This window comes from Microtus pennsylvanicus, chromosome 3 (assembly GCF_037038515.1).
Source record: "Microtus pennsylvanicus isolate mMicPen1 chromosome 3, mMicPen1.hap1, whole genome shotgun sequence".
NCBI lineage: Eukaryota > Metazoa > Chordata > Mammalia > Rodentia > Cricetidae > Microtus > Microtus pennsylvanicus.
The window spans coordinates 15362253-15384445 of NC_134581.1; the positions used below are offsets into that span (position 1 = coordinate 15362253).

Here is a 22193-nt window from a genome sequence, read left to right on the forward strand (position 1 = left end):
TGTTTTTTCCTTTTTTGTTGTATCTTATTTATTGAGATGGGGCTGACCTGAATGCTCACATGTATATATGACTACCACATATGTGCCTGGTTCTTCAGATGTTAGAAGCAGCTGTCAGATTCAGTGGCCACCATTCTTGCCTGAAACTATTACTCTTAATGAGTAAGCTTGGAAACCTGCCCAGAAGTACATTTTTCTTTTTTAAAATTTTATGTGTATGTTTTGCCTACATATATGTATGTGCACCATGTATGTGTCATGTGTGCCCACTGAAATCAGAAGAGGATGTTGGGTTTCCTGGAACTGGAATTAGAGATGGTTATAAGCTGCCACGTGCATGCTAGTAACTGAACTTGGATCAGATCCTCTGGAAGAAGCACAAGTGCACTTAACTACTCTCCACCCCAGCCCAGCAGCCCTGTCATGGAGGCTCTTGGTTGAAACTTTTACAAATTCAGGGGTGTCCTTCTGATACACAGACCCAGGTTTCTAGGCTGACTGTTCCATGCCAGTCTTACCATGGAGAGGTAAATCTGTTTTTTCTTTCCCTTTCATCTGGGTGGTCCTTGACTCCTTTACCCTCTTTGAGCTCTCTTTTCCCTCTGGACTCTTCTGTACTTCTGAAGGCTGTCGCTCATGTAGCACATGAATTCCATAGAACTCTTTGTACCCCAGCAAGCCAGATACTAATCTGTTAGGCAAGGAGTGGCAGTTTTTTTTTTTTTTTCGAGACAGGGTTTCTCTGTGGCTTTGGAGCCTGTCCTGGAACTAGCTCTGTAGACCAGGCTGGTCTCGAACTCACAGAGATCCGCCTGCCTCTGCCTCCCGAGTGCTGGGATTAAAGGCGTGCGCCACCAACGCCCGGCTTAGGAGTGGCAGTTTTGAAGGATACATTGCTTGCTTAGGTTTTGGTGTGACCCTCTGAATAAACTCTGCATTGGTTGGCTTTGTTCCAATGGTTATTGGAATGTTTTACATGGATTAATTTTGACCAGAAGTATCTTGAACTGATACAGTGAGCTAGATATTTGTAGTATCTGGCAGAGACATGTAACAAGCTTATTCACCAGGGGCATAAAGAGCTTTTACTGGGAAAACAGGATTTGATTTGAGCATATTTATCTGTAGAGAACAGACAACTTATTAGCTGGTGAGCCTATGGGAAAACAGATGAAGGGTCGGGGGTGTAGTTCAGTGATAGAACATTTGCCTAGCACACGTGAGACTCTGTTTTTGAATCCTTGGCATTGAACAATAGCTTGAAAATTCAGCCCACTCTTAAGAACCAGGGCTGTTATAGGTGGAGGATTTGGAAAGGTAAGGCTTGACTTTATTCTTGGAGCTGTGACATCCTCACCTGTAAAACAAGCTTGAAAAAGTATTTACTTATTTGGAGATAGTCTTGTTGTTGGTTGTTTTTGCTCTTACTCTTTTGGCTCTTTTTGAGGGACCCACCATCCAGATACCAAATAAATCACACATAGAGGTTTATTCTTAGTTATGAATGCCCTGCCTTAGCTTGGCTTGTTTCTTGCCAGCTTTTCTTAAATTATCCCATCTGTCTTTGGCCTTGGGGCTTTTATCTTTCTTTAGTCTTGTATACCTTTTCTTTCTTACTCCATGTCTGGTTGTGTAGCTGGGTGGCTGGCCCCTGGAGTCATCCTCCCTTTTCCCAGATTTCTCCATCTATTTATCCTGCCTGACAGCCCTCCTTACTTCTCTCTCCTGCCTCACTGTTGGCTGTTCACCTCTTTATTAGACAATTACGTGTTTTAGTCAGGCACAGTAACACAGCTTCACAGAATTAAAGAAATGCAACATAAAAGTGATACACCTTAAAATAATACTCCCAACACAGTCTCACTGGCTTCTGAACTATGATCCTCCTGCCTCTGCCTACTGAATGGTGGGATTACAAGTGTGTGCCACCAGCCTGACTGGAAGGTCTATGTTAAAGGAATTTCTTTTCTGATTATAATAACGCAAGGACTGAGAGACGGCTCAGCAGTTAGGAGCACTTGTCTTTATAGAGGACCCAGGTTAAATTCTTCTTAGCACCTACATGGTGGCTCGCAACTGCCTTCTGTAACTTCAGTTTCAGATCCCTGTTCTGACCTCTGAGAGCACAAGGTATGCATGTGGTACACAGACATACATGCTAGGAGAACTCTCATACACATGAAATAAAGTAAATCTAAAAACAAATTTTTAAGAGTTACATAGGCTTGCAAAGTATGTGGAAGAGAGAAAACTTTCTTGTGGTTTCTGCCATTTTCTACTTTTACTACATATAAACATATTTTAGATAGACCCAAGATTTATTTATTTTTACATGTGTGTCTGTGTGAGTGAACGCCAAGGGTGTGGGTGCAGGAGGAGGCTAGAAAGAGGATGTTGTATCTGTAAGAACTGGAGTTAGAAGTGGTTGTGAGCCATTCAACATGGGTGCTGGATGCTCAACTTGTGTTCTCTGTAAGAGAATAAGTGTCCTTTTGTCTTTCTCTCTCCCTTCTCCCTCCCTCTCTCTTTCCCCCTCTTTCCTTTCCTTTCCTTTCCTTCCTTCCTTTTTTTTTTTTTTTAGTGGGTTTTAGAGACAAGATTTCTCTGTGTAGCTCTGGAGCCTGTTTGAGAACTTGCTCTGTAGACCAGTCTGGCCTTGAACTCACAGAGATCTGCCTGCCTCTGCCTCCTGAGTGCTGGGATTAAAGGCTTGCACCCACCAATACCTGCATTTCCTATGATTTTTAATACTCATTGTGGATGTAACTTTTAGTGGCTATCTAATAATATTGTTGCCTATAAGGTTGTTTTTCTTTCCTTGTTTTGAAACAGGTCTTGCTATGTAGACCAGGCTAACCTCAACCTCAACAGAGACCTGTTTGCGTCTCTCTTCCGATTAAATTAGTGCATCATCATGCCTGACATAAGAAGCACTTTAGACCAAGTATGTTGGCACATGTTTGTAATCCCAGTCCATGGGAGGTGGAGGCAGGGAGATTAAGAGTTCAAGATCATCCTTGGCTAACATAGTAAATATGAGGCCAGCTTGAATACCTGAGACTCTGTCTCAAACAAACAACAACAGTAGTATTTTAGATCTTACTGCCAAGATGCTTGTTTAGGATAACCTTCAAATAATTTCTGACAATAGTACCTACTTTATCCAAGCCATCATTTGCTCATTACTTCTCAAGGTTCTTTATCTTGATCCTTTCAGTTGTTTTCATACTAAAGCTAGAAACATTTTATCATTTTGAATCTGCTCAAAACCACCCCCTATTATTGATAAGTATTTAGGATGAGACCCCTGTGATCTGTTTTGAGGTTTCCTTTCTTTCCCCTTTGCCTCTTTGTGTCTTACCCTAGCCTCATCTACTGTCCCTTTCTGTTCTGATTATTCCTAGCTTACGGCCTGCTCCAGGCCTTTGGCTCCCTTCTACTTTCCTTCTTCCATCTTTCTTAGAAGATGTCACTTCTTTCAGATTCAATTAGAATGTCTTCTGAACTACTAGAGCCTTTTCCTCCATGGTGGAAGCAGTTTCCCCACAAATACTGTTACCTTCTTCTTAGACGTCTGTCCTGGTCACCAGGCATAGTACTTACCTATGATCACAGCACTTTGGGAGGCTGAGACTGGTTTAAGGCCAGCCTGGGCTACAGAGCAAGATGTTGTCTATACCTTGTCCACTTCAAACCTGGTTTGAATTCTCAAAGCCTCTGTACAGTGGCACAAATGTTGGGTCTGAGCCATTCCAGGCCATGCTGTGGGCATAGTCGGAGCCCATCATAGATAGAGAGTCTCCAGCTGCTATGTGGGTAATCCTGCCTATCCGGCAACAACTCACTCAGGCTTAGTACCTCCTCTTTAGGTTAATTGAGAAGGAGTCAGTGCCATGTGGTGGGGAGCATGCCTATAATCCCTATAATGTGAAGGAAGAGTTTGAGTTTGAGGTCAGCTTCAGCTGCAGAGTGGGCCCTGTCTGGAAAGGGTAGTAGGTAAGAAATACCTTGATGTCACTTGAACGATGAGGCTGTCCCTGAAGAGCCCTTCAGATATCTTCTGTTGGTACAGCCTGTGAGGGCGGCTTTTCATTCCCGCTTTCCTTCAGGCTCCTTGCAGACAGTGTGAATTTTTCCTCAACCCAAGATGTCGGCAGGCTGGGAGCAGCCCTTGCCGAGATTGTGCTCTCAGCTGCTGGCATGGGCTACCTCATTGTTCCCCTGAGAACAATGGACACTCTTTCTTTTTTGGCCAGGAAGAGGGGTTCATGAAAAGAGCTTTTGGGGGGGTCATGCTTGAGAGCTTTGTGGCACGTGAGATGAACTGCAGTTTCTTCCTGCCTCGAGTGGGTGTTCCCTGGTTCTGAATGGACCCCTTGTGAGCATGGCACACCGGGAATGTGGGTTGGCAAAGAAAAGCATCCTTGAGAGTGGGTTGTCAAAATGGTATTTGTCCAGACTTCTCAACTCAAATTCTTATTGAGAATACTGGCTTCTGTTTTATTATTATTTTTTCTAAATGACAAGAGCTAGAGCTGAAAGATAAAATGAGAAAGTAAAAATAGACGTTAGGGCTTAGGGTAGAAGGGCTGATTGTGGGAAATTTTGAGTGGCTGAAACTATGTTTAGTAGCTCTTTTGGGGAGATGATATTTTTGTTTGTTTTTGTTTTTGGAGACAAGGTTTTTGTGTAGTTTTGGAGCCTGTCCTGGAACTAGCACTGTAGACTAGGCTGGGCTTGAACTCACAGAGATCCGCCTGCCTCTGCCTCCTGAGTGGTGGGATTAAAGGCGTGCGCCATCACTGTCCAGCTAATTAATTTTTTTTAAAGATCTATTGATGTGTATATGTTCATGCCTGAGTAAATGTGTTTGCCTCACACGTGAACACACCTACAGAGGCCAGAAGAAGACAGAAACTTCCCTGAAACTAGAGTTACAGGCAGTTGTGAACCACTTGTACTCTTAACCACTGAACCATCTCTCCAACTCTAAATAATTTTTAGGGAAGAATAATTAACATCAGATAAAAATTTTATACCTCAAGTGAGAGGGCACTGGCTGGGCTAGAAGTGTGATGTTGTGGTCCTGGTCTCTGTGGAGAAAACAACTATAGTTTTAACAGTCATGTATCTAGAAGTTGGACGAGTGATTATCCTCTGGCAGTTGTGGTTCTGCTTTACTTGGCAGAGGAACAGCCTCATGCCTCTTCTTCCATCGTGGTTTATCACTTCTGATGTCTGATCCTCTGGCCTCAAGCTAGACCTATGTATGACTGTATATAGCCTTCCATGTTTATCATTTGCAGAAGGCCACAGAATAAATTTGGGTTATTATTGTAGTTCATGGTACAGACAGGTCAATTCTGAATGTGAGATGTCCCCAAGGCTCAGACTCCATCAGAGGCATTATTTTCTATCTCCCTGAGCAAAGAAAACAAAAGGTTATGACTACCTCATTTGGGAGTGGTTCAGGGAGTTTTCTCTGACTCCTTGCAGGTTGACCTGGCTCAGTGGCTTGATTAAGGGGAGGGAACTGATGGTAAGGACCAATGATTACCAGGTCTTAGGAAAGATTGTAGGGACTTTGCTTGAGCAGGTGGTGGTATAGGCTTTGATAGGGACCAGGAAAAAAAAAACCCACTTGGCATGTCTGTAAGGGAAACACGGAAATGCCCGGATTATACCCCAGGGCTTGATGTATACAGAGATACTGTTGGAAGATGCTACCTTAAGACCCAAAGGAGCCACCCCAAGGTTCGTTAATATGAAGGAATTGACACCAAGATTTTTTTTGCAAGACTCTTTGCAAACTACTACCAGCAGTGAAAATGCCAGTTCATGTCTGGGTCTGCCTCCCTGCTGCTCCTGCATGGTTTGCCCTGAATGATAGCACTCATGCGTTTTTTTGGTTCAGAAGCTCATTAAAATTAATTAAGCCCTAGCAAGAGGCTAATTCTTCAGTTTTTGTCCTTTTTGCTGTATTTGACTGGCTTGCTCAGACTGTGAATAAAACCTTTTTGCTGAAGAATAAGTAATGGAAACTCCTACTCAATTGCTCTTTCTCCATGTCTTGAAGGGTATGGGTTGAGAGTAAGTCTTTGGTTATGTTTCCTGACATTTAGTGCGTATTGATACTTCTCTGCTCCATCCTCTTGTCCATCTGTCCTCAAATCCTCAATCCTCTGAGTTTTATGTGTAAGAAGGCATAGATAAAGAATCTTACAGTATAGACTAAAGGGGATCACCTCCACCCTCCCCCAACACATACACAGAAAATGTTTCTGAGCATAACAGCCCTGGCTGTCCTGGAGCTCACTATGCAGACCAGGCTGGCCTCAAACTCACAGAGATCCGCCTTGCTCTACCTCCTGAGTGCTGGGATTAAAGACATGCACCACCACCCCTGGCTAAGGATCAGAATATTAAATCTGGCATTTCTGGGGGTAAAGAGATGGCTCAGCAGTTAAAAGCATTTGCTACCTTGGCAGAGAATCTGGTTTAGTTCCCAGCACTGACATGGTGGTTCACAACCATCTATAACTGCAGAGAATCCAATACCCTCTTCTGACCTTCTGAGACACCACATGTGGTGCACATGCAAACACACAGGCAAACTACTCAAACACATAAAGTAAAATGGTAAATCTAGCTGGGTGGTGGTGGTTCATGCCTTTTAGTCCCAGCACTCAGGAGGTAGAGGCCGGATGGATTTCCGAGTTCAAGGCCAGCTTAGTCCACAGACCAAGTTTCAAGATAGCCAAAGCTACATAGAGAAACACTGTATCGAAAAACTAAAAAAAGTAAATATAAAAGAATTACGGTAACTCCTTGTGGACATTCCTGGTAGTATTTGAAACTCTTTGGGGCTATCTATGTTTTGTGGTTTTGAATCTCTTCTCTCCTTTTTTTTCTTCCTTGTTTTGCACATATGTGGGAGATTTTCATGCTTGTATATCTGTGCACCAAGTATTTGCAGTCCCTGTGTAGGCCAGAAGAGGGTGTGTTGGATCCTGTAGAAGAGGAATTATAAAGATGGTTGTGAGCCTCTGCTTGCATGCTGGAAATTGACTACTAGTCCTCTGGAATAGCAGCTAGTGTTCTTAATTGCTGAGTCATCTCCCTAGGCCCTTGATTGTCCCTGTTTTGGGGTAACTTTCTGGTTTTCATCCATGCTGGGCTCTACTTTTATCTAAAATATGTGGTATCCAACTGTTGCTGAACTGAAAAGCTTTATGTAGGGAGCTGAGATGGCTCAGCGGTTAAGAGCACTGCTGCTCTTCTAGAGGTCCTGAGTTCAATTCCCAGCAACTACATGGTGGCTCACAATCACCTGTAATGCGATCTGGTGCCCTCTTCTGGTCTGTAGGCACACAAGCAGACAGAACACTGTATACATAATAAATAAATAAATCTTTAAAAACAAACAAAAAAGCTTTATGTACTTTAAGGTGGACTGTAGCCTAGAGAAATTGGGCTTCCTTCTGTACCTCCTGCCATCGGCAGATGCACCCACTACCTGCCAAGAATCCTTTCCAAGATGGCTGCTGCAAGAGCAGCAGGTCTTGCTTTCACGGTTCCAGGACAGTGTCGATGTTTGTCGTGGAGGGCCAAGTGACTGGAAATTCCAAGAATTCCGTGGCGGGAACCAGCTTGTCACCCCCAAAAGCATTATTGCTGCTGTGGAACACTTAACATAGCTCTGATTCCTGCCTCTTGTGGCATGGTGGCCTTTATTTAGTCTTATTGCACAGCTAGTCCAGAGTTTTATTTCCTGTGGTGCTGGGGATAGAACTCATGGTCTCATGTTTACTAGGTAAATTCTTTGTCCCTGAACTACACCCCCTAGTACCATTCTGAGTAAACCCGGAACTCTACAGATAGCCAAAATTTCATGTATAAATGTTTATTTATTCATTTATTTATTTGAAAATTTTATAAAGTACTGTATTTACATTATTCACCCCAGCTTTCCCCTTCCAACCCCTTGTATCTACCCCTCTTCCTCAAATTCATGACTTCCTTAATTATTATTATAATATACATACATGTATATATAAATGCAATCTGCTGAGTTCATTTAGTGAAGTTCATACACGTGTTTAGTGCTGCCACTGGGTACTGGATAGATTGTCAGGGTTCGTTCCCGGAGAAAACTGATTTTTCCCCTCTTAGCCATTGCCTGTAGCTCTTCATCTAGAGTTGGGGCCTTGTGATTTCTCTGTTGGAATATCAGCTAATGTTGCCATTGTGAAGGTCTTGTTTAGGTAACCATATTATTCAGATTTTATGTGTGTAGCTCCCTGTTGTATATAGACACCATTTGGCAGCAGGTATCACAGTCCTCTTCTTTTTAGACTCTTTCCTACCCTTCCTCCACAACATTACCTGCGCCTTAGGTATAGGGGTTGTGGCTATAGATGTTTCAGTTGGGGACTGGCCCCCATTGTCAGTGTTGTCTGCATTCTGACCAGTTGTGGGTCTCTGCCATGGTCTCTGACTGCTGCAGAAAGAAGTTTCTGTAATAAGAAATGAGAACCACCCCCATCTGTGGGCATGAGGCTAGATATTTAGAATGCATTTGGGAACTGCACCTGTTTAGGAAGATGGCAGTGACGGGTTCTCATCTAGGCTTCATGATTTTACCCCATGGGCAGTTGGCTAGGTTTATAATACCAAGCGTGAGTTTCCTCCTATTCTGAGGGCCTTAAGTCCAATTTGATGGCTGTTAGTAACCCCCAAGTTCTACTACTGTTCCTTTGGATACATCTTGCCATGCTGGTTACTTTTGTGGGTTACAGATGGGTGGGACTTAATTGTTTTTTTCCCTTGACAACTTGCACAGCACCTTTGGCTACTGCGTGAGCTAGTCTATAGGAAGGGCTCAGTTCTAGCTCAGGTCCTTCAAGTCCTGTGGAGAACACCAGTTTGCGTGTTTGTCTTTAGTTTTGTTTTGTTTTTGAGACAGTGTCTTACTAGGTAGTGTTGGCTAGCCTAGAACAAGCTTTGTAGACCAGGCTGGCCGCCTTGAACTCATAGAGAGGTGTGCACCATGACACCTGGCTGGGATACCAGTTTTAAACTTAAAAGATGAATGTTAGTCTTGGGTTCTCACCTAGAGCAAGCTTCCCTCCCCACTCTTAACATCATTTGCTCTGACAAATGAGTCTTGGCCGGCTGGAGAGTCTGAAGAGTCTCTGTCTGGCTGCCTCTGATTCCCTGGCTTTCCCTTGCCTGCCATGTTTCTGCACCCTTTAAATACTTCCAAGTGTGAATAAGGATCAAGGCCTCACACACTACACTGGGTCCAAAGCCAACTGGGAAGGAGGCCTGGGGAGTGGAGCCTTGGTTTGGTGCTGTTAAGCAGAAGCCTTATTGTTTGCTGGGTCTCCTAACAGTCCATAGGAGCAGGTGGGAAGCCAGCACTGGTAGAGCCCCGCATGGGTCTGGCCCTATGATTACACTAGGGTAGAATTCTTTCCCTCATCTTACATATTACAGATTCAGGTTGGATAAAGCCTCAGCTTGCCAGCAATTGCTTTATAGATAAGTGGCTCTTGCTTTGATAGGGTAGAATAGATCTTTCTAGGTAGGTGTGTGTGTCTGTGTGTGTCTGTGTGAGTGAGTGTGAGATGGTACTTATAGAGGTCAGAAAAGGTCATCTGATTGCCAAGAACTGGAATTTCCTGTACTGTGAGCCATCTATCTGATGTAGGTGCTAGGAACTGAACCCAGGTCCTTTGGAAGAACAGCAAATGCTCTTAATCACCAGGCCACCTATCTGTCTGTCTGTCTGTCCCTCCAGCCATCCCTAGAGGATGTTTCATCCTTAAGCACCTTAGTGGTAAGCCAGACCCCAGGACAAATGTCCTCAGGATGGCGTTGCACTAATAGACTCTGGGGGCTGTGGATAATGTTAGCCCTCCAAACATTGAACCTTTCCCTAAGTGGCAATGAAAATGCAAAGTTGCCAGCTTACCTGTGACTTAACCAAGTTCCTATAGACATCAGGTGTTTTTGGCCCTTAGGTTAAAATAAATTGTTGCCATTCAAAGTGCAACTTGGACTTTCTAGCATGAAGATATGCTCTCCCTTCCTGTCGAAGGAACACCCATTACCCAGGACAGTGCCTGCAAGTGGCTTGTCCTTAGCTGGCATCAGCCAGAGTTGTTCCAAGCCTTTTGTTATCCTGCTTTCTGTTTTCCCTGTCTTTCCTGTCTTTGCTGTGCTCTAAGTGAGCAGCTGTTTCAGCAGTGGGCATTGGGATGGAGTGGGGTTAGGAAACACTCTCAAGTGGCTAGAATGCCTTGTCCGCATTCAGTTCACCCACTCTCTCTCTGTTAAGCTCCCCTATTCCCAACAATCACTGTAAACTATCTTATGGTTCTATGAACACACCATTTCAGCCTTAAATCTTTGCATCACTTACTTTAATTAAAAAGATTCTTATTTTTATGTGTATGGGTACTATGTCTATGCCTACATGTTTGTCTGTGGACTGTGAGTGTACCTAGTACCCATGGAAGCCAGAAAAGGGTGTTGAGTCCTTAGAACTGAAGTTGCAAATGATTAAAAGCTACCATGTGGGATAAAAATTGAACCTGGGTCCTCAGGAAGAGCAGCCAGTGCTCTTAACTACTGAGCCATTGCTCTGGCTCCTGATTTTTACCTTTTAACTGATTAGTTTATTTTACAAAGTAAGACTGTCCAACCTTTGCTTTTTTGGTGCTTATATAACTACTATTATATATAACATAATGAATTGAAAAAAAAATTTAGGCTTAGACTTCATTTAAAGCACTTAATATATTTATTGTTGGAGCTTGGGTTTGATTCCCAGCACCCACATGCTGGCTAACAGCCACCTATAACTCCAGTTCCAAGGGATCCAACACCCTTTTCTGGCCTCAGCAGGCACTGCCTGCAGATGGCTCAAAGCTTATATGCAGGCAAAACACCTCAGTTGATATCCCTGGGGAGGACTGCTATTTCTGAAGGTAAATGGAGAAACAGTGGATTTGGGGGAGAGAAGACGTAGAGGGGAAAATGGGAGGGAGGGGAGACAACTGTCAGGTCAGGATGTCAGAAGAAATTAAAAAAAAATTTTTTTTTAATTTTAAAAAAAGAAATAACTAGATGAGTTTAGGTAAATATACGTAGTGTTTTTCATGGATTAGAAAGCAGTCATGTTTATGGAGATCATCCCCACTAGTGCTGTCTCTCATAATATCAGTTGGCTTCTTAGATGTTTTGTTGAATGAAACAAGTCTGTTTGAACCAGTTTGAAGGGTAGAAATTAAGTTTAAAAAAATCTCTGGTGTAATGTGTCCTGGTTATAAAGCTTATGTGTGAACACATTCAGGTTCCTGGGTTTTTGGCAGGAAGAAGACCTAGGCAACCAATGGGTGCCCAGGAGGCATGGCTTTAACTCCTTTTCCATAGGTCTGGGTTAAGAAGCTATGACCACCGGGCGATGGTGGCACAAACCATTAATCCTAGCACTTGGGAGGCACAGGTAGATGGATTTCTGTGAGTTCAAGGCCAGCCTGGTCTACAGAGCGAGTTCTAGGACAGGCACCAAAGCTATACAGAGAAACCCTGTCTTGAAAAGACAGAAAAGAAGAAAAAAAGAAGTTGTGGCCTTAAATTAGGAACAGTCCCTGAGTGGTGAAGATGTACCCTCTGTGGGCCATTGTGACTCTGGACTTGGGGCAGGTCCTTGAGTCAGAGCAAAGAATGAGTGAGTGACCTTACATCAGGGGCAGGAGTATGTGTTTCACAAAACTGAGTGGAGCCGAAGATGGGGCCTAGGAAAGAAGCAAGAGTTAATTTCTCTCTTGTCATCTGATAGGCGTTCTCTGTTGAAATTCCTTTGGGTGCTCTGAGTATTTCCATTTATGTCACGATGGAGAGGGACTTGCACTCCGAAAGAAGTTTGAACAATTCTTTGGGGGATAATAATAAGGCATTGAGCTCCTTAGTTCTCTTCTGAGTCAAGGGCTTCTGCTGTGTGTTTCTTTTCATACCGGACTCACTCTGAAACCTCTACTTTAGAGACTTGAGAGGATCCCCCCACTTCTGGGTTTCATGTTCTTTACATTATATCAGACTCATTATGTATCCGCATACCTAGTTTATTCAGTACTGGAGATGAAGCCCAGGACTAGGAGCAGTCTAGGCTATCAACTGAGCACATTCCTAAGACCAGAGATTCTTTGCGATTGCTTTGGCAGACCTTGTTCTAGAATAGTTGATTTTAGTCCTCAGTTCTTCTTGAGAAGTGGGGTTAATTTAGACAATCGTTGTGTCTTAGGATTTTTATTGCTGTGAAGAAACACCATGACTGTGACAACTATTGTGAAGTAAAACATTTAATTGGGGTAGCTCACTTACAGTTTCAGAGGCTCAGTCCGTTACCATCATGGTGGGGAGCATGGCAGCATACAGGCAGACGAAATGCTGAAATGGTAGCTGAGGGTTCTACATCTTGCAGGCAGCAGGAAGTCAACTGAGACACTGGCTGGTATCCTGAGCATAGGAAACCTCAAAGCCCACCCCCTAGAGTGACACACTTCTTTCAGCAAGGCCATATCCACTCCAACAAAGCCACACCTCCTAATAGTACCACTCCCTATGAGATTATGGGGGCCAATTACATTCAAACTACCATGTTACACTATTTTATAAAAATTCCGAGCCGGGCGATGGTGGCGCACGCCTTTAATCCCAGCACTCGGGAGGCAGAGGCAGGCGGATCTCTGTGAGTTCGAGACCAGCCTGGTCTACAGAGCTAGTTCCAGGACAGGCTCCAAAGCCACAGAGAAACCCTGTCTCGAAAAACCAAAAAAAAAAAAAAAAAAAACCAAAAATTCTGTTCCCCATCCTAGTGCATTAAGTGATGATTGTAAAATAAGTCATGCTAGAGTGTCGACTTTCCTTATCTCCAGAATTATGTGCACTGCGGTTGTGTGTAGGCAAGGTACTCTAAGCTAGGCATGTGACCTGAGCAGAAACGTGTGTCTGAAGAGTAGTGGAGGGATTGGAAAGGGTGTTTCAGGGGGAATAAGATGTTCCAACCTGGAGTACAGGTAAGAGCAGGCAAGTTGGTAGTAGGGTATATTACTTTCACGAATGTCCACCACAATCAATCAATCAATCTATCTATCTATCTATCTATCTATCTATCTATCTATCTATCTATCTATCTTTATTTATTTATTTATTTATTTATTTATTTATTTATTTATTTATTTATTTTGGTTTTTCGAGACAGGGTTTCTCTGTGGCTTTGGAGCCTGTCCTGGAACTAGCTCTGTAGACCAGGCTGGTCTCGAACTCACAGAGATCCGCCCGCCTCTGCCTCCTGAGTGCTGGGATTAAAGGCATGCGCCACCATCGCCCGGCTCAATCTTTATTTATTTATTTATTTATTTATTTATTTGGTTTTTTGAGACAGAGTTTCTCTGTGGTTTTGGTTCCTGTCCTGGAACTAGCTCTTGTAGACCAGGCTGGTCTCGAACTCACAGAGATCCACCTGCCTCTGCCTCCCAAGTGCTGGGACTAAAGACGTGCGCCATCACTGCCCGGCTTCAATCTTTATTTTTTGAATTACATGTTTTCACTGGTTTTATTCGTGTATCTGTATGTCTGCTTGCATGAATTCATTGCACTACATGTGGTGTAGCTGCTAGAGGACGCCAGAGGGAGCTAGAGCTCACAGCTGTGTGTAGAGAAGTTACAGTTACAGATGCTCAATGTGGGTGCTAGGAACAAAACCCCAGTCCTCTGTTATCCTAGCTGCTGAGCTGTCACCTCTCTAGTCTTGTTTGTTTTTAGATATAGGGTCTCAAACGTACCCCAGACTGACCTTCAGCTCATTCCCCCTACTTCAGCGTCCTGAGTTCTGGAATTAGAGCTGTGCACTATTCCCAGTCATTGCCAGTCAAAGTCTATACGTTGTTAAGGTCCATGGCATCCTAACCTGTGTGTATGAATGTGTCCCCAGTGCATAGCCCATCTGATAGCCCCAGTATTATGTGCCATGTAACGGCATTATTACTCTCCTTTGGAGGTGATGAGTTGGATTTCCCATCAGGAATTTTAAATTATTCCTTCCGCCTATCACATAACTCAGATTAGGCCAGTGGTTTACTATAGTGATGTGATCATTTTAGGTCATGCAACAATGATAGCATTTATAGCTCACACTTGTTTCTTTTAGGTGTCTGCAGCAGGGAAGGAGGCTTTACCGTCTTGGCTACATTGGGACCCACACAGTCACACCTTGGAAGGCCTCCCTCTTGACACCGATAAAGGTGTACATTACATCTCAGTGAGTGCTGCACGGCTGGGAGCCAATGGGAGCCATGTCCCCCAGACTTCCAGTGTGTTCTCTATCGAGGTCTACCCTGAAGACCACAATGAACCACAATCTATACGGGCAGCCTCATCAGACCCTGGTGAAGTAGTGTCCTCTGCCTGTGCTGCCGATGAGCCAGTGACTGTCCTTACAGTGATACTGGATGCTGACCTTACCAAGATGACCCCAAAGCAAAGGATTGATCTCCTGAACAGAATGCAGAGCTTCTCAGAAGTAGAACTTCACAACATGAAGTTGGTACCTGTAGTGAATAATAGACTGTTTGACATGTCAGCCTTCATGGCTGGCCCAGGAAATGCAAAGAAAGTAGTAGAGAATGGGGCTCTGCTCTCCTGGAAGCTAGGCTGCTCCTTGAACCAAAATAGTGTGCCTGACATTCGTGGTGTAGAAACCCCTGCTAGGGAGGGTGCTATGTCTGCCCAACTTGGTTATCCTGTGGTGGGTTGGCACATTGCCAATAAAAAGCCAACTCTCCCCAAACGAATCCGGAGGCAGATCCATGCTACACCTACACCTGTTACTGCCATTGGACCCCCAACCACGGCCATCCAGGAGCCACCGTCCAGGATAGTGCCTACCCCCACATCTCCAGCCATTGCACCTCCAACAGAGACCATGGCTCCTCCTGTTAGGGATCCCGTTCCTGGGAAGCCCACAGTCACCATTCGGACTCGAGGTGCCATTATTCAGACTCCAACCCTGGGCCCTATCCAGCCTACTCGGGTATCCGAAGCTGGCACCACAGTTCCTGGCCAGATTCGGCCAACACTGACCATTCCTGGCTATGTAGAGCCTACAGCAGTTGTTACTCCTCCAGCAACCACCACCAAGAAGCCACGAGTATCCACGCCAAAACCAGTAACGCCTTCAACTGATTCCTCAACTGCCACGACTCGAAGGCCAACCAAAAAACCACGTACACCCCGACCAGTACCCCGAGTTACCACCAAAGCACCTATCACCAGATTGGAGACGGCTTCCCCACCTACTCGTATCCGCACCACCACCAGTGGAGTGCCCCGTGGTGGAGAACCTAACCAGCGACCAGAACTCAAGAACCACATTGACAGGGTAGATGCCTGGGTGGGTACCTACTTTGAGGTGAAAATTCCATCAGATACCTTCTACGACAATGAGGATACCACTACTGACAAGCTTAAGCTGACCCTGAAGCTGCGAGAGCAGCAACTGGTAGGCGAGAAGTCCTGGGTTCAGTTCAACAGCAACAGCCAGCTCATGTACGGCCTACCTGATAGCAGCCATGTGGGAAAGCATGAGTATTTTATGCATGCCACAGACAAAGGGGGTCTTTCTGCTGTGGACGCCTTTGAGATCCATGTTCACAAGCGCCCACAAGGGGACAAGGCTCCTGCACGGTTCAAGGCCAAGTTTGCCGGTGACCCAGCACCAGTGGTGAATGACATCCACAAGAAAATTGCTTTGGTAAAGAAGCTAGCTTTTGCCTTTGGGGACCGAAACTGCAGCACTGTCACCCTTCAGAACATCACCCGTGGCTCTATTGTGGTGGAATGGACCAACAACACATTGCCCCTGGAGCCCTGCCCCAAGGAGCAGATCATAGGGCTGAGCCGCAGGATTGCTGATGAAAACGGGAAACCTCGGCCTGCCTTCTCCAACGCTCTGGAGCCTGACTTTAAGGCTGTGAGTATTGCCGTGACAGGGTCTGGCAGTTGTCGGCACCTACAATTTATCCCTGTGGCACCACCCTCTCCTGGAACCTCAGCGGCACCAGCCACAGAGGCTCCAGACAGGGACCCTGAGAAGAGCAGTGAGGATGATGTTTACCTGCACACAGTCATTCCAGCTGTTGTGGTTGCAGCTATCCTGCTCATTGCCGGAATCATTGCTATGATCTGCTATCGCAAGAAGCGGAAGGGCAAGCTGACCCTTGAGGACCAGGCCACCTTTATTAAGAAGGGGGTGCCTATCATCTTTGCCGATGAGCTCGACGACTCCAAGCCCCCGCCCTCTTCCAGCATGCCACTCATCTTGCAGGAAGAGAAGGCTCCCCTCCCACCTCCTGAGTACCCCAACCAGAGTGTGCCCGAGACCACTCCTCTGAACCAGGACACTGTGGGAGAGTACACACCTCTGCGGGATGAGGATCCTAATGCACCTCCCTACCAGCCGCCCCCGCCCTTCACGGCTCCCATGGAGGGCAAGGGTTCCCGTCCCAAGAACATGACCCCATACCGATCACCCCCTCCGTATGTCCCCCCTTAACCCACAAGCGCCTGGGTGGAGGCAGGGGTAGGGCAGGGGCCTGGAGACAACTTGGTGTTGTCTGTAGAGACCGGTGGCCCACAGACCATTGCCCACCGGTAGCCAACACCTGACCTAGCACACACTGACACACAGGGCCTGGACAAGCCCGCCCTCTCTGGTCCTCCCAAACCCCAAAGCTGCTGGAGAGACTTTGGGGACTTTTTTATTTTTATTTTTTGCCTAACAGCTTTTTGTTTGTTCATAGAAAATTCTTCGCTGCGTTTTTGATGGCTGGCTCTGAAAGCACTGTTTGAGTAGAGGTAGAAGGAGGGAGCGAGGAACCGTGAATGAACTCGCAGGCAGTGCTGGGTGGCCCCCAGCTCTCTGCATTTTGCCTTTAACACTAACTGTACTGTTTTTTCTATTCACGTGTGTCTAGCTGCAGGATGTAACATGGAAAACAGTAGCTAAAGATTAAATTCAAAGGACTTTCAGAAGTTAAGGTTAAGTTTTTACATTTAATCTGCTGTTTACCTAAACTTGTACGTATAATTTTTGGGTGGGTATGGGGAATTGCTTTGCTAAAAATAAGCTCCCAGGGTGTTTCAAACTTAGAGAAGACCAAGGGACAGTATTTTTTATCAAAGGAATCCTATTTTTTCACACTATGTCAACTTGGTTGCTCTGACACCCCAGAGCCTGACTGAGGGCCTTCTGGTCCTGGCTCTGGTGCCAGGGCCCTGGTGCTGGGTTTGCTCTCCCGCTGTTGCCAGGGGCTGGAAGCTGGAGGGGCCTCTTGGGCCATGGACATCCTGACCTCTACCCCATGCACGCTAGTGGCCTACCACTGAGGGGGTCATCATTTCTGTGGAAAAGGGACTCCAAGAGGCATTGGTGGCTGTGGCCCCCAACCTAGGTGCTCCAGGGTGGGCCAGCTGCTCGTAGGGCACCTGGGAAGGTCGAAGGACTCGACCACATCAACCTTTTTTTCTCTTCTCTGTGGGTTTTTGTTTTGTTTTTCTTTCTTCTTCCCTCTTAAAAGGAATATCATGGTCTTTGAAACACTCAGTGGGGGACATTTTGGTGAAGATGCAATATTTTTATGTCATGTGATGCTCTTTCCTCACTTGACCTTGGCCACTTTGTCCCAACAGTCCACAGCTCCACCCCATGCACCCATCCCTCTTCTCTGGCGCTCCAGTCCTGGGCCTTGGGCCTGAACAACTGGAAAAGGTCTGCGGCTGGGGAGGAGTGCCAGCAATAGTTCATAGTAGAAGTCTGTGGGCTCTCAAAGCTAATTTTTTACTAAAGTTTTTATACAGCCTCAAATTGTTTTATTAAAAAAAGATTAAAAACTGGTGATGCTTAACAGCAGTTTGTACAAGCTCCTAGTGTTGACTCCATGGACTGATGGCTCTGCTCATTTTGACTCCCCCTTTCTTTTCCTAATGGGTTAAATTCTGGACTACACAGAGGCTTCCTTTGCCTTTTTTTTAGCAGAACACCGTCCATCCGTCTGCATCTCTGTTCCATGACTCAGGAGCACCCACTCTGCTTTGATTCTCCTCCTTTGGAAGAAACCATTTTGAGCATGCCTTTTCTTGATGTCTGAGTTATTTCGGGTACCTTTTAGGGAGGAATGCCTTTTGCAATAATGTATCCCTTCCCTGATCAAGGGTGGGTGGGTGGACCCAGGCTCCCTTTGCACACGGAGCAGTAATTTCTAAGCCATATCGACTGTTTAGCAGAGGGTGTGCTGTCTCAGGAGGGGAAGGCTGGTAGGAGGGATGTGCTGTTTCCAAAGGGTGGTTCCTCCTGTGTCCTCCACAGAGCCTGCCCTTCCTGCTCAGCTCCCAGCAGGGTTCTTTACAGTGAGCAGTGCCCCATGGGGGAGTCTGCAGATGAATGCTACATAGATGGCTGGTGAATGGGCCTTGTGCCTCCAAGCTCTGGTCCAAGCTGGAGTTTGCCTGATTTCCCAGAGTCAGGAGCAGGAATCTAGCCTGATGAAATTATTTCTGGTGACCTCATCAAAAATAAATAATAAATAAGTAAATCCCAGTATTCCAGGTAAAGGCTTTGGAAAGCCTTCCAGATAGCTCTGTTGCTCTTAGCAACCCCACCATTGGGCATTGCCTTGTAGAGAGGAGGCTGGCCCAGAGTGGCCTGTTGTCACAGCAACTGGAGGCAATGGGGCAGTGAACAGAATAACAACAGCAACAATGCCTTTGCAGGCAGCCTCCTCCCTGAGCCCTGAGCTGGCGATGGCCATTGGACTCTGAGACGGAGAGCCAATCTCACATTCAAGTGTTCACCAACCACTGATGTGTTTTTATTTCCTTCTATATGATTTTAAGATGTGTTTTCTGCATTCTGTATAGAAACATATCAAACTAAATAAAAGCAGTGTCTTTATTACAACGCGTTGCCTCTGACTGTCTGTTTACCTGGTCTCTTAAGGTTCCTGGGAATGAATGGTAGGGGGGAATCGTATGTCAAAGAAGAATGACTGTCAGTCCAGCCGCCTTCACAGAAGCTCTAGCGTTTCTGTACCATGGAAAGGCTGGGTTTGTGCTCCAGGAACTTTGCTACTGTGTGAGCTCCTGTTAGCACCCCTCCTGCGTTTGAGCCAGTTAAGGCTAATCTTGATCCTGTTTCTTCATTTCCAAGGGTAGGGTGAGACTGGGTGGAGAGGAGGAGGATGGGGAGGGGAGGGTTCCTGCCTTAGAAGGGGCAGCTCTGGGCTGGTCTTCTTCAGGCTGACCCCTGAAGATTGGGTTGGAGGTATGCTGACAGCTTCTAGCCCAAGCTACCTGTAGGACTGGGGTTGGCTGGTAATTAGCCAGGGTAGATAACCCTAAGTGCATGTCCAGATATAGACAGGCTGTTTGTGTAGACTGAGCATACTCAGGACCCACGAGAGGGTGGGTGTGTTTTCCTGGGACAGTGCTTACATGTGGGAATTGGAGACACAGCGGTTGTTGCTAGAGGGCATTGGTTACAGAAAAACTGGTGCCTCTCCTGGCTTATCTCTACCAGCTCACCATCAGATTTGCACACACTTTCCCTGATGGTTCAACCATGGTCAGAATTAGGACCTAAATGGATAGCCTGTTGAAAGTGCCCAGGTAGAGCCAGTCTGGGCACAAAGGCCTTGTCTCAAGCCAGGCATGGCGGGGCACACCTGTAACCCAGTATCGGCAGGCAGTGCTTAGAGGATGAACCAGCTACTTTGTAAGCTTTGTCCAAATACCGTCTTCAGTTAAGACTGTCCCAACATGTCTTCAAAGACGTCCCTCAGTCTTCTAGGCCTGGCAGCAAGAACTCAGGAAATTACCCTACAGTTGCTCAGTTAAGCTGACCCTCAGAAAGCTCAGCTTAATGTCTTTTTTTTTAAATATTTATTTATTATGTATACAATATTCTGTTGGCGTGTATGCCTAAAGGCCAGAAGAGGGCACCAGACCTCATTACAGATGGTTGTGAACCACCATGTGGTTGCTGGGAATTGAACTCAGGACCTTTGGAAGAGCAGACAATGCTCTTAACCACTGAGCCATCTCTCCAGCCCCTCAGCTTAATGTCTTAACTCGAGCAGAAAGAAGAGGAACTGCAAGCTGCAGATAGATGTGCCTGCTGTCCCTGCTTCCTTTGCAGGAAGTTGTGATTAGCTGTTGAGCCTGTAGTTGTCTGCTCCCCAGCATTCCCCAGCCAAGTTTCTGGATTTTTTTTTCTTGATGGAGGTGAGCTCGCCTATGTCTTCTGAGCCGGACACAAAGTGACAGAAGGGAATAGGGGTAGAGAGAAGGGGACTCATAGGAACCTGCTTTTCTACTTGATTTGGCTCAGGGCCATTTCCTGGGGATCCAGTATGGCTCTCCAGTGTGGTGGTGAGGTAAGGATGTTGCTGTCTCCAGGAGGCTCTAGGATGCGGAGTGAACTAGGGAATGGAGTTAGCCTGCAAAAAAAGACATCAAAGTAGAGGAATCTGAACTCTTAGCAATCTTGGGTAAAGACACTGCCTTGAGAGCCATGATCCCTGGGCCAGTCATGTGACCAAGGCTGTTGGCTAGAGAACCTTGTGGATTTAGGAATTGTGGCTAGCTTGACCTGGAGGTTCCACACTACTTGCCAAGATGTAACTTCTAGCTGGGGTCTTCTCGTGTTCCAAACAAATGAGCTCGGAGAAGTTCTTCCCTGCTTCCTGTCAAGCATAGAAGGCCCATATCTAGTGCCAGTCTTTCAGGCTAAGTTTCAGTCTCTCAATATTGCTCTCTGAAAAGTTCAAATCAGCCCAGCACATGCCTGTAATCTTGGCATGTGTGAAGAGGCATTAGGAGCAGGAGTTTAATGACAGCTTTGGCTCCATGATACTTTGTGCTAAGAAAACAAGAAACCGGGCTGGAGAGATGGCTCAGCCATTAAAGGCTCTGCTCACAACCAAAACCAGAAAACTTGATGTGGCACACACCTTGTAATCCAGCATTCAAGAGTCAGAGGCAGATGGATCTCTGAGGTCCAGCCAAGGCTACATAGCAGGACCTTGTCCCAAAAGATGGGAGTAGATGGGGAGCAGGAGAGATGGATGGCTCCGCAGAAAAGAGCACTTGCTCATCCCGAGAACTTAAATTCAGTGTCTAGCATCCACATATGGTGGCTCACCATGTCCTGCATGCCCTCTTCTGGTCTTTACAGGCACCTACACACAGCATACACTTAGCATAGACACACATACATACACAAGTAAAAAGTCTTTAAACATAAAAGGAAAAGATGTCAGGTATAGTGGTGCACACAGCCCCAGCACTTTGGAGGCCAAGGCAGATGGCCAGCCGGAGTTACCTAGTAAGATCCTATCTTGAAAATAAGAAAAACCCTAGTGCATGAACTGGCTCTCTGGAGCCCGTTCCCTATGGAGGGATACCTTGCTCAGCCTAGACACTGGTGGGAAGGGTCTTGGTCCTGCCTCAAGTGGTGCGACAGACTTTGTGACTCCCCGTGGGAGGCCTCACCCTCTGAAGAGTGGATGGGGGGGTGGAGTGGGAGGAGGGGAAGGAGAGGGAATTAGGATTGGTATATAAAATAATAAAAGATTGTTTAAAAATATAAATAAAAAGGAAATAAAAACAACAGAAAGCCAAGCAGTGGTGGCAGACACCTTTAATCCAAGCAGAGGTTTAATCAGGAGGCAGAAACAGGCAAATCTCTGAGTTTGAGGCCAACATGGTTTACAGATTGAGTTCCAGAACAGCCAGGACTGTTACACAGAGAAAACTTGTCTCTGAAAATCAAAGCAAAAAGAAAGAAAAATTACTTGCTTCACTTTCTAGACCACTCTGATGCATGGTGGCTGAGGCCCAAAGAAGGCAGGGAAGTTGGCCAAACCTTCGGAACTAGTGTACCACAGGTTCCAGCCCCAAGTGTAACTCTAACACTATTCTTTGCTCGTATTGTAGAAGAACAAGGGTTTGAATAAGTCCCCTAATGAGAAATGGTCCTGTCACTTCTTTATGAAGACTCTAGAAGATGCAGAGGGGTGCCCATGTGCTGGGCCTCCCAGTTTGCTGAAGGTGACTCGAATCTCAGTTGA

General features: G+C 45.8%; 1 protein-coding gene across 5 annotated transcripts in view; it reads left to right on the forward strand.

Annotated features, from left to right (window-relative positions):
- Dag1 (dystroglycan 1) overlaps window positions 1-19024 on the forward strand; it is a 67438-nt gene extending 48414 nt beyond the window's left edge. For all 5 annotated transcript variants that reach the window (XM_075964629.1, XM_075964628.1, XM_075964627.1 and 2 more), the window contains one exon: window positions 14219-19024. In XM_075964629.1, coding sequence (XP_075820744.1) covers window positions 14219-16621 — 2403 coding nt within the window. In that variant the 3' untranslated portion in view covers window positions 16622-19024. The remainder of the gene's footprint in view (window positions 1-14218) is intronic.
- Window positions 19025-22193: the final 3169 nt, after the last annotated feature.